Below are 24069 nucleotides of genomic sequence, written 5' to 3' on the forward strand. Positions count from 1 at the left end.
CTGCTCAACAACTCTTCCTATTCTCCCACCACTCTGAATTCGCTTCTGTCCTCTCGTCATCTCTCTCGTTAGGGAACTGCGTGGCGTTCTCGAGCCACTCTTCCTCCCCCCATTTTACGGCCTCCTCTTTTCACTCGCTTTAGCACTCTGTTTAGCTCCCTTCCTCCCCCCAACCATTCACTCCGACCTTCTCTCCTCTCTCTCCAACTCGGTGTCTATTCTTTCTCTACCTCGTTCTGTCTCCCCGGCCGGCTAACGGAGCGTGAGATTGGCTAATTAACGGCTGCCTGGCGGCCCTGCAAAGACAGCTGGGTAATTTGGTGAGGATGGGGAGAGACTGAAGACAAAAAGAGAAGTACAGGAGCCAAAAGACTAGACGATGTATTAGTTTAACTATCACACTGCATTATTTTGCAGAATATAAAACTTCAAAACGAAACCCTTCTTCTCAAAATCTAAAAATATTCTTTGTAACCTCCTAAAGCAACTGTCATACTAACCACCAACAACATCCTCGGGATAATCATTTCAATCAAAGCAGCCTGAATTTTTAGAAACAAGCACTTATACAATGAGATGCAACTCTAAGCAACCGACTTATTTCATTTTATGCCGTGTTTTTAATAAAAACATGGTTATTTAAAAGCAGAACTGCAGACAATCAAACAAGAATAAAGGTCAGAGCATGTTAAGTCATCATGAATAAATCATGAGTTAAAGATCTATTATACTATAATAGGTTCATAAAAAGCTCAATGTTTAAATCTAAAAAATACCAATAACAGAGTTTGGGTTCAAGTCAGAATAATCATCATAAACAGAAATGTATATCTCATACAAAACATACTGACTTCTGCAATTCATGTGAACAAATATTCTAAATATTGATATTACTTTTCAACTGGACTTAAGTAGATTTTGAATAAATATGGCTGAATTAATTGAGCATGTATTAAACTTGTTTACTTTGCCCTAAACATAAATTTATTGTGAATTGGTCCTGAAAAAACTGTTAAACAGAATCTAATTATTTAAAGAGAAATACAGCAACATCATCTATTCAGTTACTTAAAGAATTCATGTCAGAAACAAAACAAAGTGAAGCCCAATGTTTTTTTTTTCCCCCAACTGATTTCAGTACAACTCAAACTCAAATAAAACAAAGGAAATACCTTTTCAAATAATCTGAAAGCTCTGGAAAACAATTGTTTTATTACAGAAATAAGCATTACTCTGTTGATTTTGCAGTGTGCCTCTGAACCAGACACCCAAATGCATTTAGTTCTTTAATGTCTTCAAAGAAAATTTGTTTCCTGGCATTTATTTTATTTCCTCTGGGCAAAAACAAGCATAAAACTGAATGATATCTATACTTTTTCAACTGTAATTAACTGTACTAAATCGTTGTTGACATCTGTGCCAAAAGACTTTTTTGTGTTGCTCTGATGAAACAAAGGTTTGGTTTCCATCAGTATTTAAAAGTGCAGCTTGTAGCGTAAACAAAGGTCAATGACCTGCTCAGAAACTAATACAGGTACATCTCAGAAAATTAGATTATGAAAAAGTTCAATATTTTTGGTCACTCATTTCATAATGTGAAACCCATATATTGTACAAATTCATTAAACAGAGTGAAACATTTTGAACAATTATTTCTTAAAATCTTGATGATTGTAGCTTATAGATAATGAAAACCCAAAATGCGGTGTCTCAGAAAATTAGAATATTACACAAGATCAATGAGAAAAAGGATATTTTAAACAGAAATATCCAGCTTCTAAAAAGTATGTTCATTTCCATGCACTCTATACTTGGTTGGGCCTCCTTTTGCATGAATTACTGCATAAATACGGCATGGCAATGGAAGCGATCAGCGTGTGGCGCTGCTCAGGTGTAATGGAAGCCCAGGTTGCTTTCATAGCAGCCTTCCTCAGTTCTTCCTCTTGACAATACCCCACAGATTCTCTATGGGGTTCAGATCAGGTGAGTTTGTTGGCCAATCCAGCACATTAACACCATGGTCACTGAAGCAGCTTTTGGTACCTTTAGCAGTGTAGGCAGGTGCCAAGTCCTGTTGGGGGGAAAAAAAGGCATCTCCATACAGCTTGTCAGCAGAAGGAAGCAGATAGTCATCTGCCAGGAAACTAAAATTTCCTGGCAGATGACTGTGTTGACTGTGTACTTCAGAAAACACAAGCAACATGGATTCTGTACATCTCCACTCTTCCTCCAGATTCTGGGACCTTGATTTCCAAATAAAATGCAACATTAGCTTTCATCTGAGAAGCAGTCCAGTCCTTTTACACTATAGCCCAGGTGAGATGCTTCTGACGTTGTCTCTGGTTCAGAGGTGGCTTGACACAAGGAATGTGACATTTGTAGTCCATACTGAGGATATGTCTGAGCGTAGCGGTTCTTGATGCACTGAGTCCAGCTTTAGTCCATTCCTTGTGAAGCACTCCAATTTTTTTGAATGGAAGTTGCTTGATAATCCTCTCAAGGCCGCGGTTCTGCCTTTTGTGGGTACACCTTTTCCTTCCACTCAACTTTCCATTAATATGTTTGGATCCAGCACTCTGTGAACAAGCAGCTTCTTTAGAAATGACCTTTTATGGCTTTCCCTCCTTGTGGAGGGTCAATGATCGTCTTCTGGACGTCTGTCAAGTCATCAGTCTTCCCCATGATTGTGTAGCCATCTGACCCAGACAGAGACCATTTAAAGCTTTAGGATACTGTGAAGGCTGTGTCTACAGCCACACATAGGTGATATCCAAATGCATCACACATACACTTAGATTTATTTTGTTCAACCAGGATTTAATTTGCAGACCAATATTTTTTATTAGACATCCATTTCATGTAGCATCATAGCTATTCTGAAAAAGCGCGCATTTTAGTTTATGTTGTGATGGTATGGTTTTCATTTGGTTTTTTCCTTGAGTTTCAGTGGCTCCAGTCCCTTGGCTGTGAACCAGCAGGTGGCCACGGGGTGGAGCTAGCTAATTGGACCGAACCAGTGGCAGAAATGGGAGGGGGAATTTAGGGTTTTCTTCTGTTCATTTAGTTAGGTTTTTGTGTGTTATCCCCTTTGTCTGTTTTGTTTGGGCTGATCAGACACTATTTAAGTTTCCCCTTGTGTCATTTGTTAGGTCAGTTTGTTTCATTTTGTTGCTTGAGTTACTTGTGTTATAAATTCTTTGATTATAGTTTTGTTAAGTTGACCTCTTTTATAGGCCTGATTTATTCATTTTTGTTAAAACAACTTTTTCTTTTTTTTTGGGTCAAAATAAAACCCCTTTTGTTTTTTTTTTTTTGTTTTTTTTTTTACTTTAAACCTGTGCCTGACTGCTTTACTGCTCAGCCCATCACAGATACCTTTGCAGGTATTTTGAGTTTATTAGTTGATCAGGGTGTGACACCATGACTTTCTAAGATTGAAGTTTTTCACAATATACACATTTTCTGAGACACTGCATTTTGGGTTTTCATTATCTATAAGCCACAAGCATAAAAATTTTAAGGATTGAATATTTGAAATTTTTTACTCTATGTGTAATAAATCTATAAAATATATAGGTTTCACATTCTGAAATGAGTGACAAAAATATTGAACTCTTCATAATATTCTAATTTTCTGAGATGTAGCTGTATAAAATGAATAAAGGTTTCTATTGGTCAATAATTACTTTAACAAATATTAGTTATACTTGCTGTGGGTCCACACATGCAGCTGCCACCATTTTTACTACACTGTCCCTGAATTAACAAATAATTGTGTTTGCATGTGTGTACCAAAAAAGGTACTATAAAGACAGTACCTATGTACACAACTTTGAACACAACTACAGTCACCTGTGGTGAAGGTATTACTACTACTGAAGACAATGGATCCACCTGCAGATTAAAACATATTTAGGCCTGGAAGAATTTTGGCCACTAGCAGCCACCGTCCATTGCCAACCTTGGCTGCTACTTGAATTTCTATATCCATATTTACCACTAGATGTCAGTCATTCTTCCATACTGAACCTTTAATGATATGAAATACGTGCCAGAACGAGGGATTTCTATTCTACTTGCATTAATGACATAAAAAAAAATAAAAATAAAAAAAATAAAATAAAATAAAAAAATAAAATAAATTCAGCCCCGTGAACCTTTGTCACCAAACTGATTCAAAACTCTGGTCAGCACTTTATAACAGCCAACTGTCCGTTTTTCTCTTCTTCTGTACATCTGCAGCCATCTTTGGATGGAGACTAAGAGGAGAGTTTGTGTGTAAGAATCTGTCAGGAACAAAGCTTTCATTTTCCCCAGGAGGAACAGAGTGGTACGCTGATACGATAAAGGAATTTCAAGAGTGAGGAATGAAAAAAAGGTGATATTTTGCGAGAGTGTCACACTGTCAGTGGCAGTGTGACAAAACAGAGAAAAATATCTCTAATGGTGATGTCATTGTCCCACAACTGATTTCAGATGTGCAGAGCCTGACAGGCCTCCATGACTACAGTAACATGCCTTTCATTCCTCCTGGTAATGAATGGTGCGAGTCCGCGTGCGGTAGCATGTCGAGGTAATCAGAGCAAAACAAGGCAGGGTCAGAAAGACACCAACTTGGGTACATCTTAGAAGCAGCAACAATCTGCAGAATTTTCTTTCTTTTAACTGTTTACATTGACCAACACGAAGCCTAATCATTGCAAACCACAAAATGTGCTTAAATTTGTATTCAACTCTGATATCATGAGTATCTTGTGGACATTTTCTCCTGATGGAAGGCCACGGAAGCAACGAGAACAAGCTAATATTGAACACTGTTTAAGCCAATTCCTGATCTTCTTTCAGGCACCCACACAATACATGATTTAATAGAAGTACAGCTTCTGTGTGGGGGGTAACAGTGTGAGGAATTGCTAAGTACAAATTAACAAGTTAAAGACTAAAGCCTTACAGGGGTGTTATCGCTTACAAGTCTGCAAATGCATGAGAGCCCAGTGGGTTCCTTATGACGTAAATGCCATCACTAAAGGATGTGAAATTAGCTCCTTTTCTGCAGATAAGCCATTTTCTTGTGAATGGTTCTGACTTTGTGAGGACTGGGCATGTGCAGGGATCTTTTCCTCTAGATACCAGTCTCCTGGGCATGTACGTTATGGGACTATGCCAGTGGATGCAACTATAATAATGATGGCAGGCCCGTGTCTGCAATGTAGCTATTATAAGAAGTAACAAATAGAACAAAGTTGAAACAGCAATGTTTTGGGGTTATTTACACATTTATTGGATTAGCAGAGGCCACAATCTACTGTGACTGCTCACTGTCCACCATTCTGAGTGATTTATGTACAGGAATGGACATGGCTTGATACAGCATAGTGCCATCCCATTATGTTATAGTAACAGGCGAGTACAGGAAAGGGCTTGTTTGTGGAGGCTTTGAAGGACAGTTTCTATAATGAATATAATATTCTAAATATTCAGCCTCTTAAAAGCATTAAAAGCTCCAATCCCTACTGGGTTAAAAGTTGTTTCCACAGCAATAACTACATGAGATAGCTGGTGCAAAGATGTGGCGATTAATTACTCTAGTATTTCTTTTACACATCAAATCCCTGATGGTCTTTTCTCGGCATTAAACAAAGTGCCAATTCAAATCAAAAGCAATGAAGCTGAAATCCATGAATCTCAATTTGCTGGATGTTGAGCCGTTTCACCCCAGACCTGCACCTAGATTACCACACATGGAAGTTTTCAACATGCAGGTTTGGAACAACTTACAAACTCCTTAAGTCCACGTTTCCATCATTTCTACAGATAACATCATTGAAAACACTAAAAAAAAAAAAAAAAAAAAATAGCTTTAACACACAGCGTAACATACACTCACCAGCCACTTCATTAGGTACAACTTATTGGTGATGAGTTGAACCTCCTTTGCCTTCAGAACTACCTTAATTTTCAGTAGACTCAAGGTGTTGGAAACATTCTGTAGATATGGCGATTTTGCTCCATATTGACATAATTGCATCACACAGTTGCTGCAGATATACCAGCTACACATCTGTGATGAGAATCCATTGAAGGGTTACTTGCTCCGGTCCGAAATGAGTCACAATGCAGCAGGTTTTCAATGTATATCTACTTCAACAAACCTGAATAAAAGCAAATTAATCAAAACAGCATACCAAAGTATGCTCATTAATCCGAGCCATGTTTCCTGGAGCAGGGATACATGGAAAACATCAGACCAGGCAACATTTTTCTGTCTTATCTGGTTTTGATGAGTCTTTGTGAATTTCAGCCTCGGTTTTCTGTTCATTTCTGACAGGAGGGGCACCCAGCGTGGTATTTTGCTGCTGTAGAACCATCTCCTTCCAGGCTGGATGTGTTTTGTGTCATGAGGTGGCATTCTGGATTCATAGGTTGGAACAAACCTATGAATGTTGTTTGAGGTGATGTTAACAATGTCAGCCATCCATTCTTTCACATTAAGAAGACTGTTCACTGAATGCTCTCTTTTTCAGACCATCTTCTTTAAACCCTGAAGATGGCTGTTCAAGAAAATCCCAGCAGACCACCAGTTTCTGAAATACCAGCCCATCTTGCACCAACAAAGTCCCTTAAATCCCATTTCTTCCTCATGCTGGAGCTCAGTTTGACCTTCAGCGAGACATGCACCCAGTTGCTGCCCTGTGATTGGCAGATTTGTCTTCATGAGCAACTGAACAGGTGTAAAGTGGCTTGGGAGTTGTTTGCCTTGAACTCGCTTTCAGCTTTAGCAAAAGAGGGCCGAATCAGCCCCAGAATAATTATGATCATTGTCGGAGCAGTGAGGAATAATGAAGGATACTTTGAGCTGGTTAAAGCATGGCTCATCACAAACAAGCTCTGACAGGAAAGCTGTTTGTAACCATCTCTGAGGAATGTTCTGAACTCTGTCTCACACACACACACACACACACACTTTTAGTGTTGCTCAATCTTTTTAGTCATCTCCTAAAACTCCCTTTTTCAGGACAATAAGTTATCAAAGTGAGACAGTAACTCATCAAAAGATCTTTTGTATCCCACTCACACAAAGCGGTACATGATGAAGCACAGGGAGACAGTATTACTCAATGGAAATAAATTGTATCAGCCTGAAGCAAAAACAAGTGAGTGTGTGTGCATAAAGGTAAGAACTCGTGAGGGAAAAAAATTGGGCTGCTGTCCAAGCTTAACCAACACAAACACCACACCTTTGTTGACATGTCACATGATAGCAGTTTTCTAAAAGGGCCCTTTGCTGCGACTTAACTTGCATGCTGCTGACACGTGCAACACCGTCTGCAACTTTTCAGAATATGCTTCCTCCACCCTTCAGAGTAACTGAACCAGTTCATTTGATCGGTTTAACAAAGGCTGTATGAAGAATGATGTGTTGCTGCATTTCAGTGTATTATTCATATGCCAACTTTCAAAGTTCGGAAACAAATTCATTTAACTCATAGGTATAGTTTATTCTTTCTGGAGATCTGAAAACTTAGAGCCTGAGGGATGCATATGATTACAAATGGATGGGGAAAAAAAAAAAAAAAAAAAAAAAGCTGACTCCTCCAAAAAAGTTAAAAGCTGCATGTTTCACACAGATTAAGGTCAACATAAACTTAAGACTCCATAGTCTAGCGTGCATTTCATCCCGTTCTATTTGATGTTGCAGCTGTCATAGTCTACAGTGCAACCACCCACCTACCACTCCCTGCAACGTTTCCCTGCTGCAAGTGTGTTTATGTGCGAGTGAACAGTACTGTACGTACATTTGTTCCAGTGAGAGCACAGGTGCACATGCACAAACACAAGGGCGAAGTGGTCCTCTGCTTTAGAAATGTTTGCAAAATTCCCAAATAACCTAATGCACATATATTCACACAGAGTGGGGTTCTGGGTGTGCTTTTATAAAGGTGCAATATATATATATATATATATATATATATATATATATATATATATATATGCAAGATGCAATTAATTTTCATGTCAATGGTCAAGAAAGTACTTTAATACCTCCTCATTTGTATTAGTCAGGATGATATATATATATATATATATATATATATATATATATATATATATATATATATTAAAAAAAACATGATCAATGGGATGCAGGAAATGGAGAGCAGTAGTGACAGATGGGCAGGGGGCGGCAGTGAGTTATGCATGACGTCATGTGATGTGTTTAAGTCAGAGTATGGGGTGAGGAGGAAAAGGAGACAAAATGATGTTTGTAGGGAGACAGAAGAGGGAGGGGAAGAGACAAACAGATTGATGACATTGTGTAGTTACCAGAGGAGGAAGACGTGGTGCAGGCTTGTACTTCTGTTCAGTGGGTTTGCTTTTTTGTGACTGAATCAAAGTTAATTTGCTCTCTCTAAATAGAGTGACACATTTTACATCACTTCCAGTCCTTTGAGCCACTCTTAATATAACCAGCACGACCTTTTCAAGGTTGTACGACTCCTGCAAACAGCCATGATGAGTTGAAGTATTTGATATACATTCACTTTGTTAGCTTCACTTGTCCAATTAACACAACTAGCTCATTAGCCAATCACATGGCTAATGAGCTAGTTGCCATGCCAATGGCATTTAGGCACGGAGACATGGTCGAGGCAACTTTCTGAAGTTTAAGCTGAACTTCAGACCGAGGGCGAAAGGAGATTTAAGGGACTCTGAACGTAGTATGGCTGTTGCCTGGTTGGTAGTTCTTAAGGCAAAGGCGAGTGTCCATGAGTGTACATCTATGTTGAGTAGAGTCATCAGACAAACGTACGTCTTCAGCATATTGCAAATTTGTAACGCTTTAGTACACTGGAGTTAAAAAGACCCCATGAACTACAAGGATTTACGCCTGGCAGCTCAGTCAGACTAGACTGTAAAATGGATGTGACGTGTGGTGTCAGCCTGATGTTATGGACATCGTAAATGCAGGAAAATTGACGGAACGTTTTCCTTGCCAACATGTTATGCAATGACCAAATTATTTGTCACTCAAAAATGTCTTGCTGGAAATAACAAGGATTTTTATCTTTGGCAAATTGTACCCAAGTTTAACAACATTTTTATGTAAGTTTCCCTTCGGTGCGCTGACAGTTACTGTTCAATATATATCTGGCAGTGAACGGTTGGAATCAGAAAGACGTTTTTGGCAGCCAATGGGTTAGCCTTTTAAAACCTGAAGTACCACAACTGGGAGTTTTTGGTGCCAAAAATGCCATTTTGTTGACCTCATCCTGCTAAACATTGTCTTATTTTGTTTACAAATTAAATTTGAGGTTTAGAGGTACCGTTGCATCATTTCAGGTGGATATTTTTTCTTCAAAGTGTTTTTTTTAGCCAACCCTTAAACTTTTTTGATGCGATGTGCTATCGTCAATCTTCCCTAGTAACATACATACTGATGTGAACACGTCCTGACAAATCCCATAAATGTCTCTTTTATTATAACTCCATAAGTATTCAAATAGTTTTTTAAAGAAATATAATAATTACATTATGAGTAATACATTTTTGAGCAGAAGTCTTAAGGAAAAGAGGCTCAAATGGATTATAAGTTAACATTTTCTATTTGAAATGTATGTGGAATTATCAGGAATATCAAAATTGGTATAAATCATCCAAATTCAACAGCTTTAGCAAAGTTATTTAAGATATCGGTTCCATAAACTAACTGCACCAAGAGACGCCGAGTCAAACTGCTCTTGAATCTTTTCTCCAGTTTCTCCTCAGCTTCTCGTTTCTGATTTAAAAAAAAAAAAAAAAAGATACCTAGACTTCGTATAGCTAGGACCCCAATAAACAAACAGACTGAGTATGGAAAAAGTGTATGCTGGTGTAGATCAACACCAGCATACACTGAGGCTATTTATATGTGAAACGTGTTTGATAAAAATGAGCTTGAGAATCTGTTTTCCATGTAAAATGCACAAGTCGCATCATTCTTCATCAGCGCCGGTGGCAAGCTGGCAGGTGAAGAAGTCTGAAGTAATTAGTGTATAGATGTTGTTGAGAAAATGTGTTTCTGCAGGTGACACAGAGCAGCAGCTATACATATAGATTTACCCCCCCAAAAAAAGAAAAAAAAGATGAATAATGAGTGAACTAGAAGAAACTTGTGTGTTGTATGTGTGCTGTACCGGTCTTTGGTGTGGATCCGGATACGCTAAGCGAACACTCCATTTTGGCCGTTTCCCACGGGTAGACGCTGCCGATGACAGAGTGGACGGCGATGTTGAAGGATGGGCCTGGAAAACCAGCATATCAGACTGAATGAGCTTTAGTCAGAATCATCTGACAACAGGCATCATAGGAACTAAACTGAGATCAAACAAACTCATTTTTATCACAGAATGCTTTTAAACCAACATATACTGGAATTCAGCATTCATGTCCCAGAGGACACACAGCAGATCTCAGAGAGTAAACACTGCTTTAAGTTACAGGGGATTGGATATTTAGAAATAAACATAGAGGCGGTGGCAACACTGTTGATAAAAAGACGGAAGTTCAAATCGATATTACACACCCCCTATTGATTTATAGCCACAGCTGCAAGGCTAACATTACAGCAATTATTTACAGCTACAGAGATTTATCATCTGACTAATAAATGGTATAAATTGTTTGAAATCTTAACACACTGTTGATGCAGATTTTAAAGGATGACTGAGCATTTTTCTTGCTGACTAAAGCCTTACACTTTTGTTTTTTTTTTTGTTTTTGTTTATACTTACGTTCAAATGTAATCAAAAAAAAAAAAAAAGAAGCTTTTTTTCATGCCATGTGTTCCTATTAAATATGCAGTTCTAATGGGGGGAATGAAGGAAATACACTGAAAACATTCACATCAAAACATGCAAGAGCTAGAGAGAGCCACAAAGCTGTGAAATACTTATATGTCCATGTGGTTGCTCTTTTCCGTTGTTCAGTGTCATGGACCAGTAGTTCTGTCTCTTTAGACATGAACCCCTTTCTTTTCAATGAGAGTCCCAGAATGTCCTACCTACCGAGGCAGGATTTGACTTTCTACTTGATGGACTTCCACTCAGGAAATGGAGATTCCCATCCCATTTGGTATCCTTTTCTAAAATTTTCAGGTCCGGGCATCATAACTAAATACTTTTAGCAGCAGCACCACATCATACTGGTGCTACAAAGCACCCCAAGAGTTGAGCAGCTGTAATAATGCAGCTTAATACATCTCAAATTGTACCTCCCCCTGTTTGTTCAGAACTTTCCTATAGAAAGAAAACAGAATCTGGAATCAATAAAAATCCACACCAGATGAGAAAGGTAACAGTTTAGATAAATGAATGTACATGAGCATCTCCAGCACAATGAGAAACAAGCATTTACGGACAAGAATCAAATCCAGTCTTTTTCATCTATTAATATATTTGCAGCACGCCCCCAACCCTCATAATAAAACTTCAAATACAAATTGGCTTTCTATTTTTGGAGCTGTGTACATTGGTATTGCTTGCTGTTCTCCTTTGATACTAAGAGGAAAAATGGAAAAACTGCAGTGCAATTTGTTCTCCATGTGCTACACAAACTCTTCTTGGATGTTTTAAAAATCTTATCATATAATCTACACTTAAGGGGCATGACTGACATTTATTGGAAATATTTTTTTAAATCCCATTTTACAATGTTAAGTACATGCTAAAGAGACAAGTTCATTTACTACTTTTTTTGTTTTAACATGCAGAGAAAATAAATAACATGAAGCTGTTATTCCAATAGATGAGACTGATCCGACTGGCCTAAAATGTGGCAGCTAGAAAAACAGATATTGTGCAGAGAGTTTAGCATTTCTCAGATGGACACAGAGATGCTTGACTTTGTAGTTCCTTAAATTTCTGTATCTATAGATTTTAAAAAATGTCAGAAAATAAGTCAAATAGGAAAATGTTAACTCATATGGACATTGACTTTGCCTGATAGCAACTGCGGTCAGCTTAAGACACACACTCATAATAAAAACAACAATTATGGATGGATAATTAGTTGTCTTCAATCCAAATCCTCTGCTGCAGCAGATTTTTACTCTGTTCTTTTCAGACTTTTTACTGCTTACACCTTTTTTGAATGTTATTTTATCAGGTTTCCAAAGTCCTTAGGACTTCAGAGTGGAGATTACGAACAAAACATCTTGAGATCCAGATTTTGCAAAAAGAGAAATGCGGGATCAGAGCAAATGTTGGGTTAGGAATCGCTGGGACCCTTGCACATGTCAAGCAGTTTCATAATAATTTGCCCTGGTCTCAAGCGTTGCAGCCAGATGGATTGGCAGACAGACGGATGAGCAGATGAACCAACTGCTCTCCATGGACCAGCAAACTGGTCAAGTCCAACTCCATCATTTGTGACGGAAAGAACTCTAATGTATAAATTCATGAGATTAAGTTGATTCAAAAAGTGTGATAAAACTGCTCAAGAGTGGCAGCAGTCATGGCATCGAGTGTGTGGAGACTCTCAAGCCACCTATCATAACATGTAAGAAGTTCTGACAGTTTTTCTCCCCATTTAGAGGGTCTTTAGAAGATCTTGTGATTAATTGAAGACTTCCCAGGGTAAAAGTGTCTTTAAAGCTGGAGATCAGAATTAGAATAACCTTCAGAGATGCCACTAAATCTAAAAAAAAAAACAAAAAAAAACCTAGAGCTACATCATAAAAATCCAGGGAAGAAGTCTGAGAAAATCAACTCAAACGTCCATAAAGAAAGCAAAGATCATCCATATCGGTCTTCATGTCGTCTGAAGATGACGTTTTTCCTGTGACCAGTTCACATTTATGTCGTTACCCTGCTGCAAAAAAATAAAAATAAAAAAACCCCACTCAAACACTGAATTATTTAATAGGAAATGTGCTGGTGAGACTTTGCATTTCCACATTTGTCCTCATAGAAGATCCCTACACATGCAGAGGTACCACAACATGTCTGAAACATTCAAGATACAGCTGGAAGATTGGGAGGCTTGCCAGAGTGAGGACGCAGTCCACACACACACACACACACACACACACACACACACACACACTCGACTGAGTGCTCAAAGCTTCCGTCCCCTAAGGCAAGTATAAGGGGTTCTTGAAAACTGCTCAGCTTGAAGCTTGCACGCCGTTTGTGTGGGTGTGTTTGTGTGTAAGCGGGGAGGTTTGCTCTTCGTGGGGTCGACTCAAAAACATTCGACACGCACTTGAACACTTGAAAGAGTCCACACACATTTAAGCGAGCAAGAGAAAAAGAAAAGGAAAAGCAGCAGTGCAGATCTTCGCAGCTGGTTGATTGGCCGAGGGGGCTTCATTTTGAAGATGTCCCAGAGAGAAATGAAGGGAGGAGGATGGAGACAGTGGGGGTGAGAGTGAAAGGATGGCAGAGAAGATGGAGGAGGACAGAACAGTGAGTAATAGAAGGAGGCGATGTGATGCTCAAGGGCTCCTGCCTTCCCCAGAGGTACACATAAAATAGTACTCAATTTATCTTTTTTCCACCCTTTGTTGTAATCTTTCCTTTTTTATGCACCATCACTTTTCCATTACGGTCTTAAAGCGTTTTGCCTCCTTCATTCGGCATTCTGTCTTCTAACAAAAATGTGCAACCAATAGAGGTTCAAAAGCTCTGAAAGAAAGACCGAATCTGCGACATGAATGTCCACGGTCTTGGAGACTGACCGAATTTCTCAAGATTCCTCTCCATTTTCCAACGGTGGATATCCACCTCAGTTGTTTTTTTTCCCTCCTCAAGACCTGATTGAAGTTTTCTCAATGATTTCAGCTCATGATTTACATTATTTAAGCACTGCAACAAACTTAACTATAAACCTGTGGGCCACAGGAAAGCTACAGCTATTAGTGGGGGTAATGCATCAGTTCAACTACCTCCAACATGAAGAAGACAACGTTTGACTAGCCACTAGGTTGTAGCAAACATCATGGAGAAGTATCTAAACCCCTGTCACCCCTGCAATCTTGCAGGAATACTCAGTGGCATGCATGCAACTTACTGGAATGTCAGCAGCTAAAATGAATAAAATGAAGATTAAAGTGGTTCGTGTCCATAAAAAGGACAACATTTGCTCAAATCTATTCAAAACTAGTAAGGACAGTTTTATAAACGGAGGTAATGTTGCAGGGCAGAGAAGCTAGGGTGCGAAATGTTAGCCAACACTGTCCATCGTTGAAGCCTAAGACATTTCAGAGGCATGTACACACATATCATAAGGCATTGTTCAATGTATTGTCCTGTGCTGCCATGTTAGCCAGATCATGCTAGTAAACACATAATTTGATTTCAAGCCTGGTTAATTAAAATTGAAATACAAAAAAAAAAAAAAAAAAAACCAAAAAAAACCTCAACGCTCATTGGAAAGTGGGTGGAATTTTTCACAGCAGACTAACAGACTGTGCAACAAACTGGGCCCCAACGTCCTGTTGCAGACATTATGCTAAGTCAGGTTAACTGAACTAACAAATGTGAAATGCTTCAACCATTTGTGGATGGAAGCCTGATATTTTGGAGGAAGCATAAATTAGTGCATAATTAGGTCATAAACAACCTTGTGTCTTCAGCTTTCTTGTACAAACTGGATGATTTCTGTACAGGCTCTTGCTGGTGGACTAATTCTCACATGCAGCTGCACAAGGCATCGTCTACAGCGAAGCGGGGTACTACATGTGCAACAAAACAAAGTGTATTTAAGTGTATTTTACATCAACAAGCTGAGCTCAAATTAAAAACGCATTTTCACATCTTTTTTTTTTTTTCTTTTACCAACCTCTTAATATCTCCTTCTTGCATCACTTCTTATTACCCTCCACCTTTTCTCATTTTGCTGCTCTCAATTACTCTATCCTTCAATAACTCCTTATGCATGTATCCCCCCAGCATCGTCACCATTTCTCCCTCTCCTTTCCATTTTCCTACTCAGTCCACTCCATGTCTTTTCCTCCTTCTTGCTCCTCACAGCCTCCATCATCTTCCTCCTCTCCTGTCTCCCCAGTCAGATCAAAGACAGTTATGTAGGCCAGTGGCTGTGGTTGGTGTCTACAAGCTTAAGGTGTGTATGCATCTTTATTTTTGCACATTATTAGGCACTTCATGTAGCTCATTATTAACACTGAGTTGGTGGAGGAAGTGTTGTTATTGTGAGTCCAGAAATAAAAGGAACATATTTCTATAAATAGGCAATTACTTCAGGATTTCCAGGATAACTGTAAAGTCTTCACAAGTCTTTATTTACTAGTATTTGATCAGAGTGTTATGAAAGTGAATAACTGATTGAAAGGCTGGAAAATTTCTTTAAATTATTAATCATCACCACAATGTTAGAAAATATTTCCTCAACATTAAGGATTCTGTTTCATTTTATTAAAAGAGACGAGTTTCTTACAAAACCACTACTGAAACGCCACAAAAGTTACATTTGAGGGTAAAAGGGACTTTAAAAAAAACACATGAGAGGAAGCAAAACTTTAAGTCTGTTCAACTACAAGGACCAAAGATGGAAGTTGCTTCTACTTTCAAGATCAGCTCCAGTCTGGGTCATAACAGAAGCTTTACCCCTTAACAGCCTATCAAGTCACAACTAAGCCAGGGGTTTCTTAACACCCCGCATCTATGAGCTTATATATCAGACACTGTTGGGAAGTCAAGTCTCTTGGGATATGAATGACGCACAACTTTGTAGGATATAATCGTAACTGCAGACTGAGTAAACACTGTCAGCAAACGCAAAAATTTATACAACTAACCTATTAATTCTCACCGTTTTCCAAGATAAAATCCCCTGCTACATCAGCAACGGTTCAGTTAATGTAGTCCGGGAAAATGGCGAGTCAACAAAAAGCCTCACAGCCATAAAGAACATTTACACTGAAATAAACTTAAAAATTTCACATCAGATTAGGGCTGCTTAATGATGACAAAAATTATAATCACGATTATTTTGACTGAAATTGAGATCTCGATTATTTAACACAATTATCCAGTATTTTTAAACAACGCTGAGTTGTGGTGTTATTGACTCCGTGTCGTGCATTATAACCGTCTAATGCACGGTTCCGAGTTGTTTAATCCGCTTTTACCGCTTATTTAGGAATTATTTTATGTTGGTCTCTATGTATGTTTTATGCCAAACAACCGCTGTCTTCTATATTGTGACTTCCACAACCTACTGCATTTATTCTACATTGACCTGCAGCCGGAGCTGACTGAGACTGGCCGACTGGGAGTGCTTTCGGACGGGAGAGGCTCCCGCTGCTCCTTCCTTACAGTAACTGCAGAACAAGTCAGTCACCAGTACCATACCATAACTCCAGTAAAAGTTTGCTAAATTTGTCGCTTGTCGTTTTTAACAATAAAAGTCGCCAGATTTAGCGAGAAAGTTGCCAAGTTGGCAGCAGCGGCTGAATGAAACCAAAGCGGCTGTGGGAGGAGTTTACAGCACAGCGCTGCAACGCCAGAGACGCTCGGTTAGCAACTGAAGACAGCAGGAGAGGAAACTGCTAAAAGAAAAATTATCGCACCCTTTTATTTTTATGCGTAATTGATTTTTGCATAAAATCCAATTACGATTAGATTTTAATCTAATCGTAATTGAGATTAAAATCCGATTAATCGCCCAGCCCTACATCAGATACACATTTTCCATAACATTTCTGATGCAACTTTATTTAGCCTCCACATCCTGATAACAAAACAACCCTGACCTCTGAACTATTGACTCACACCTTACTTGCTCCAACAGCTGACTGTTCAACCTGTCTGTGGGGAAATCTGAGGTGAACATGACATTTGAAGAGGGGAGGTAACATTGTTCTTGACAAGCCAACGGTGCATTATGTCAATTAGACATTTCTGCGGTAATATGGTCCAATCTGAACTGGAACTAAGTATAACAACAGGTTATGGTGCCATCATGTTTACCAGTCTGCAGCTCAAAGTTTCATCCATTTTGAAGTCATAGTTGCCAAAAAATAAATTCAGTGAACATAAAACTATTAGGTCTGTAATGTATTTAAGTTTTATTAATCAGATTAATCTGATTTTTGCAAAGAAAACTCATAGTGGTATCTCTCAAAAAAACATTTTAGGCAACAATGGTCAGAAGTTGTCCCTTATTTTTACATCTTCAGATTTAGTTTCTATGGAGACTGAACTAATGTCTTGACTCTAATGTGAACTGAAATCTGTGTAAATAAAGAAAAGCTTTAATGTGGACTCACCGTTCTCTTCAAAATTGATCCTGATCTTGTTCGACTGGGAGCTGATGGCTTTAGTCCACATCTGTCCAGGTTGTTGTTTTGTCCACGCTGTGATGTCACACCAGTAGTAACCTCTGTCCGACACCTGGACTCCTGCCAGACGAAACCGGAACTCTGCTGGACCAGACTTGGTCAGGACCAGACCATCTCTGAGGGAAAAGGTGGAGAAAAGATTTAAGGTGATGGTGCAGAATGGGATAATGCGTGCTTGATGTATGCGTGAAGCTGGGGGTGCACCTTCTATTGGGGTCTGTGGCCCCGCCGTGCTGCACCACAAAGTCAGGGCTGAGAGTCATGATGGTTCTGATGGTGGTCTCCAAGCCCTCCTGCGTTTGGATGAGTACGGAATAGCCCGCCTCGTCGAGGTTTTCGGAGTCCACGATGCAGCTCATTTCAAACGTAGCTCCTCCCACAGAGGCTTCGCGGATACGTCTCGCCCCGACGTTCAGAGTTGGACCTGAAAATACAACCAGCTGTTTGATCAGTCAGGACACCAGAAGGAGGAAACCCCCCCACAAGAGGTCCACAGGAAGTGATCGGAGATAAGTTTCTCTGAGTCAAAGTGGGCACACACACCCACACACACACACCCACACATGCATTATAGTGAATTTACTTCACAGCAACATTAACTAAATTGAGGTCATGAGGTTCAACGCAGAAAGGAAGTAAATGTGTGAGTGCACTGTGGGTAAAACGCAAAGACAAAAAGTGCTCTGTTGTCTGGAAAAGAAATATCCACATCAGAGCTGACCCATACAACTCGACAGCAGGGCGACTGAGGCTGCCTGGCTGGCAGCGTATTAATCATTAATGGGACTTTATTGTTTGAATTTTCTGCATTTCTTCATAAAAAAAAAAAAAAAACCTCATTAAGAACCTCAACAAACTGAAGTTTCTTCATAAATCTTGGGGAGAGCGCGCTTTTCATAACGGTGCAGAAAGAAAAATCACTTTTGGGTCTTTTAAATGCATGCACCTGACATTTAATCTGCATAATAAAGTCTGCACGTCTAACAGCAAACAGCCTCACTAACATAGCTGGCCATAGTTTGTGGTTCAGGATGATTCTTTGAGAGTTTTCTTCTTTCTTTTCAAAAGCTGTTTCAAAGTCGAGATTTGATTTTGCTGCTGTTGGTTATTTATTCCTTGTCTCCACAGCCACCAGTAACAGGCAAAGACAAGTATAAAACACACATAGATGGGTTTGCTTTTCATGTAATAGCAATTACTAATGTCAGTCAAGCAGTAACCCACAGAAAAGAAGAGTACTGATGCTTAGAAGGAAGATAAAAGGAGATTCCTTACGTTTGGCGTCCCACCGCACAGTCAGAGCTGAGCTCTTGCTCTCTGAGGTCTTCACCATTTCTCCCTGAGTGTTAACACTCCAAGAAGAGACAATGCAAACATACTGGCCCATGTCGATCTCCTGCAGCAAGAAAAAGACTGTTATCCACCACTTCCATCCATCAAAGCATCAAAGACCTCCTGACGCATTTACCTCATATTCATCCATTTTTGATGTAAAACATGGGAAAAAAACAAAAAAAAAACAAAACAAACAAAACACAGTTTGTGTGTCTGTTTTTGAACCTGTGAGCGAAGGAGCCGCAGTTTGAACGTGTTTGGCTGGACTCTGCTCAGAGACAACACTCCGCTCTTCAGCCTGTCTGCATACATGGATTCCGGCAGCAGGTTGCCGTTGCCGTCCAAGGAGCCAATCAGATGTGCGGTCTGAGGATCGTTCCCGGTACCTGCACATATTTAGAAGAAGAAGAAAAAAATCAGAGTACAGCATTTTGTCGTCCAAAACGTCAATATTAAAAGACATCTGAAGTACCAGGAAGTGAGATGTGCTCCCAGCTGACACCCAGTCGGCCTCCTGGAGGCAACTGGATGATGTTGGTCACATGACAAGACAGCTCTGTAGGCTCAGCAGCCGTCTGGGGGATCTGGGTGGCTTCCAGGGTCAACGTGAAGTTTGGCGCTGTGGATCAAGTATAAAAATGAGTTCAAATGTCTCACAGAGAAGGAAACTTTAAATGAGGTTACGTTGTCATGGTTTGGTTTTAACTCTTCTGTAAAATGCTGAGATTATGATAACGCAGAAAAAGGACATGGAGCCTGATTTTAGATTTAAAAACTGAATTTAATATGGACAACTTAATTAGAAACAAGGATTTGAGTTTTATCCAAATCAGTTATTTTCTGTCAGAGGTCACAGGTTTCAGCAGGAGCGACAAAAACACGATGGACGTATGCAAAATTTAACATTAGTCAGGTTTTATGAGGTTTACCCAGCAAAGAAAACAGAAATGAGAGAAAAAACAAAACAAAACAAAAAACATTCATTGTTTTCTCTGAATATCATTCAGTTTACACAATGTTGGGCCCTGCAAACATCCGGCAACAGGCCAAGATGTTAAAACATCTGTAAGCATAAATATATTACAGTACATAAGACAAAAGAAAATCGGAAAATGACAGACTTGGAAGTCAAGATCTGTGTCAGCGACTGTTCCTAAATCCAGCGTGAACCCTCTTCTTGTCATTTCATCAGGTAGTCTTCCCCGATCGCTTCCCCGTGGCTTTTTTTTTTTTTTTTTTTTTTTTAAATGTGGCTCTCATCTTGTCTTAGTATATCGAGTGTGGCTCTTGTTGAATTAACAACAGTTAGGATCACCGAGTTAGACAGAAGTAAACTGATATACACAAAGTTAGACCAAGTTAGTGAGTTCAGGCTTAACAAGAGTTGGATCCAGTCAGAAAACAGGAATCACATGGTCACCGTTAGTTTCCTCCAGCATGCTTTGCCATTGTATCTTTATGTCCATAAGGAATAGGGCTGCACAATGATGGAAAAAACTGAATATGTGATTTTCTTTCTAAACTTGTGATACATATTGCAATATGAAAAAAAACCCAGGAATTTTCAACAGATGCTTTAAATAATGCAAAACTTTGGCCATCTTGTTGAAATTTAACCTGCGCTAATCTTCTCTCTTCTCGTGAATGGTACAAGCATGGGTTTTGTCATTTGAGTTATTCCGATTATCTTTTATTGTGCTAGATCCTATATACATGTTTTGTTCTATAATGTCCAAACATGAATTGTGTTTTATCATCAAGGTTTGTTTGTTGCTACTGGAAATAAACAAACCTGTGTGGAAGGTAACCTTTATATTAATGAGATCATCAAGTTCGTTTGCCTCCTACATTGCAGGACGTGCAATATAAGTAACCATGTTATGTAAACATGTTGGGGTTATTCTCACTTTTAATCCAAATAAATACCTTTAGACAACAGAGTTCCAACCTACTAACAAGTGTTGCTGAGCATAAAACCAGCATTTCCACTAAAATAATAAAAAATGAAAGGTGTATGGAATTAAATGCATTTATTTATGTATTTATTTGACTGCATTTGATTAACCCTGTAGTCAACTTAGCTAAAAATAAAACTAGTTTAAGGAGGGAATCAGTACTGGGAGGAAAGAAATCCCCCTCCAGAGGAATGATTCTCTTCTCAGTGTAGTTTCACTTTCATCGCTCATACCAGGTTTCTGTTAAGCAACTCCCTGACAAATGCCAGGCAAATTGTTTGATGGTTTCAGGTTGAAACAGTTTGGTGACTGAGCCAGAGGACAGAAATAGACCTGAAATAACACTTAATTGTGTGAGATGAGGTGTGTATCACAGTGTTAATAGTGTGTGTGTGTGTGTGTGTGTGTGTGTGTGTGTGTGTGTGTGTGTGTGTGTGTGTGTGTGTGTGTGTGTGTGTGTGTGTAGGTGATGAGGCAGGTCCTCTCAGCCAGACATCCAGATTGCAACCTTACACGCTGATGAGCAGGACACACACACATGCACACTTAGAAACACACACACTAGCCATCCCTGACACAAACCAGCTTTGTCACATCAGTACATGCCGCTAAACACACAGCAAAAAGCTATAAATATGAGCACATACAAGTGTGTGTTTGTGTGTGTGTTTGGCAAAGGCCTGCGTGATGTCAGTTGGACGTCACACACACATACTGACTCATGCACTGTCACCATCTGCTGTGAAACACACGCACACACTTTGATCAATGAGAATGTGCGAAGCTACTCTGCCAATTAGCCACGCGCCTCTCTCTTTCCCCACACACACACACACACCCCCACACACACACACACCCCCCCCCCCCCCCCCCCCCCCCCCCCCACACACACACACACACACACACACACACACTCAGATTGCCTTATTTAGCTGAGCTACACAACCCATCATCGCTGCTCTAGGAGCTCAGATGCTGTACTATAATGTACTGGATCTCACAGGTTTGACAAGCATTTGCATCCTAATTTTGTGAAAAACTTTTACACAAATCAGGCCCTCCCTTCCCCCCCAACACACACACACACACCAACTTTTGTAATAAGGATTCCTAAAATGTTTGTTGAAAAAAAGACCTTAAGCCCCACTTTGTATCATCGTAACAGAAAGGGGTTAAAATGCAGTTTCATCACAATACATGCAGTTCAATTTAAAATTTAGCCACAGTATGATTTCATCTCGCAAACCCAGAGAGTAAAAAAGTAGCCACTTAAATAAATATGCTAGCGTGTTTTTGTTAGCATGAAAGGAAGGACACTTTTGTAACGACCTCGAGTTACGTCCTCACAGTCGAGTCTGACCGGCAGATTGAACCCCTCCTCCCTCAGACTCTGCACTCTGAGGACTTTAGCAGAGACAAAACTGTGTGAAACCACCTTTACAAAGACAAAAAAGCTCTATTAGTGTGTTGTTTGGGAGAAGAGGGAAGGAAAAATAGGTCAGTGTCAATAAAACAAGAAAGTGCTTTCATCACACTGCCTGTGTTCATGTTGAGGATCCACTCAGTAGTTTACAGTCTGTGTAATGATGACATGTTCTCCTGCCAATGTGTGGCTGGTTTCAGATTGCATTTGGTTTTTATTTCTGTTAACATGATTAAGGAATCATTAACTAAAGCAAATTATTACAACAAAACTTTTCATGTTCCTACGCTTCCACAGGCCATCAAATTACTCCAAGGCTCTGGCAGTGTGTGGGGACCAAAATGGGACAACAAGAGGGATAAATACTAGATGTAGATTCATTAGGTGATCATATAAACAGCAAAGTAGAACTTGTGTCTAAATTGAGATTAAACATAATGCTCAATACGCTGAAATACTGAGCTACTGTATCAGCACGTGCTTAGGAAAATCTTTTTCTGTGGCTGCTTCATGGTTCAGGTCTTCTTCCTTAACCCTTACCTATGGTGTGCCAAAAGGGTCCGTTTGGGAGCCTTTATGGTTTCTTTAATAGCTGCTTCAGCATATTTTACTTTCTTTTAATTCCACTTCACAGCTATGCAGAACTCAGGGATCAATTTTAATTAGTTTAAAAGTGAAAAGTAAAATGTTTTTTTTTTTACATGTATAATGAGAAGAGACTGGGATTTAACTGTAACCAGTAGTCACTGAGGCTAAGTGGAGAAAAAAGTCTGTACTTGGACTCTGGAGCAATGGAAGGTCATGTGGTCTGCAGACCCTGCATTCGCCCTGGTCTGGAGTGATGGGAACATCAGGTAAGGGGGCAGTGCTATGATCTGGGGTTGCTGAAGTTGGTAATGTATACTTTCAGCAACATTATGTGGCCAAAGAATGAGGTCAGCTAAAACCTAAAAATACTAAATTAACAGGTTAATAGATGTTTTTCTCTGACAGCACGGGCATATTTCAAGACGACTCCAAGGATTCGTCGGGCTCAAACTGTGAAAGAGTGGTTCAGGGAACATGACATTTTCATGCATGGATTCGCCACCACAGGGCCCAGAACTGAACCCCATTAAGGGCACATTCACATTAGCCTTTTTAATGTAATCCTAATCTGTTTCATTGGAAAGTCTGCTTCGTTTGGTGGTAATGTGAATGCATAAACATGTTTTGATTCAGATTAAACACGCAGACTCTGTCTGCCTACAAAAGCAGGTCTCGGTCTGTTTCAAGCAGACCAAATAGATTCCAGTCGGTGGTTTAATAACATTTCTTTCTGAACTTTAACCAAATTCCTGCATGTCTTGCTCCGTGTGCTATATCACCCATCCAGAGCAGTCTATCATCCCACACATGTGTTTGTTTTGGTTATGTTTACCCATGGTGATCTGTGCTGAACCCACAATACACTTTGTTTTAGAGTCCGCTTCTTGTAATCTGATGCAGCTCTATATTTTCTTGCCTCTAGTGGTGAGTCAAATACATCTTTTAAAGGTGTGATTTATTTAAAAGTGCAGCATGAACAATCTCGGTCCGAAATAAGGCCACCCCCGCAAATGAGCCAACTCCCCAACCGGACGAATTCAAATGACCTATCCTGAAGTAAATGCAGCCAAAGAATCAACTGGTTGTGCTGGAGAGGGTGTTATTAAAGTGGAACTGTTATGTGCATTTCAGGCTAATTTATTTTTATTTCTGAGACCAGAAGGGCTGGGATTGATCGAATTATTGTCACAAATCGCTTTGTTTACTTCAGACCGACCCTCTCCGTAGGCTGTCAGATCAGCCTGTGGGCAAAACGAGTGAATTGAAACTCTTCCGCATTAAGCCCCGCCTCCTGCCACTGCACTACATCGGGAGCACGCACCGCAACTGCTTTAGCCGTCATTGTAACATCTCATAAACAAAAGGATTAGGCTAATATAAACTCAATAAAAAAACAAAATACAATGTCAACACATAGCATACAGCCC

General features: G+C 39.6%; 1 protein-coding gene across 1 annotated transcript in view; it reads right to left on the minus strand.

Moving 5' to 3' along the window:
- The window catches only part of ptgfrnb (prostaglandin F2 receptor inhibitor b), an 82446-nt gene that overhangs the window by 22496 nt on the left and 35881 nt on the right, over positions 1-24069 (minus strand). Inside the window, exons 6-11 of the mRNA XM_079263746.1 lie at positions 19149-19295; positions 18902-19062; positions 18617-18737; positions 17546-17765; positions 17270-17457; positions 10176-10283 (exon numbers count right to left, since the gene is read on the minus strand). Coding sequence (XP_079119872.1) covers positions 10176-10283; positions 17270-17457; positions 17546-17765; positions 18617-18737; positions 18902-19062; positions 19149-19295 — 945 coding nt within the window. The remainder of the gene's footprint in view (positions 1-10175; positions 10284-17269; positions 17458-17545; positions 17766-18616; positions 18738-18901; positions 19063-19148; positions 19296-24069) is intronic.

The sequence above is a fragment of the Telmatherina bonti genome (genome assembly GCF_933228915.1).
Source record: "Telmatherina bonti genome assembly, chromosome: 24".
Classification (NCBI taxonomy): domain Eukaryota; kingdom Metazoa; phylum Chordata; class Actinopteri; order Atheriniformes; family Telmatherinidae; genus Telmatherina; species Telmatherina bonti.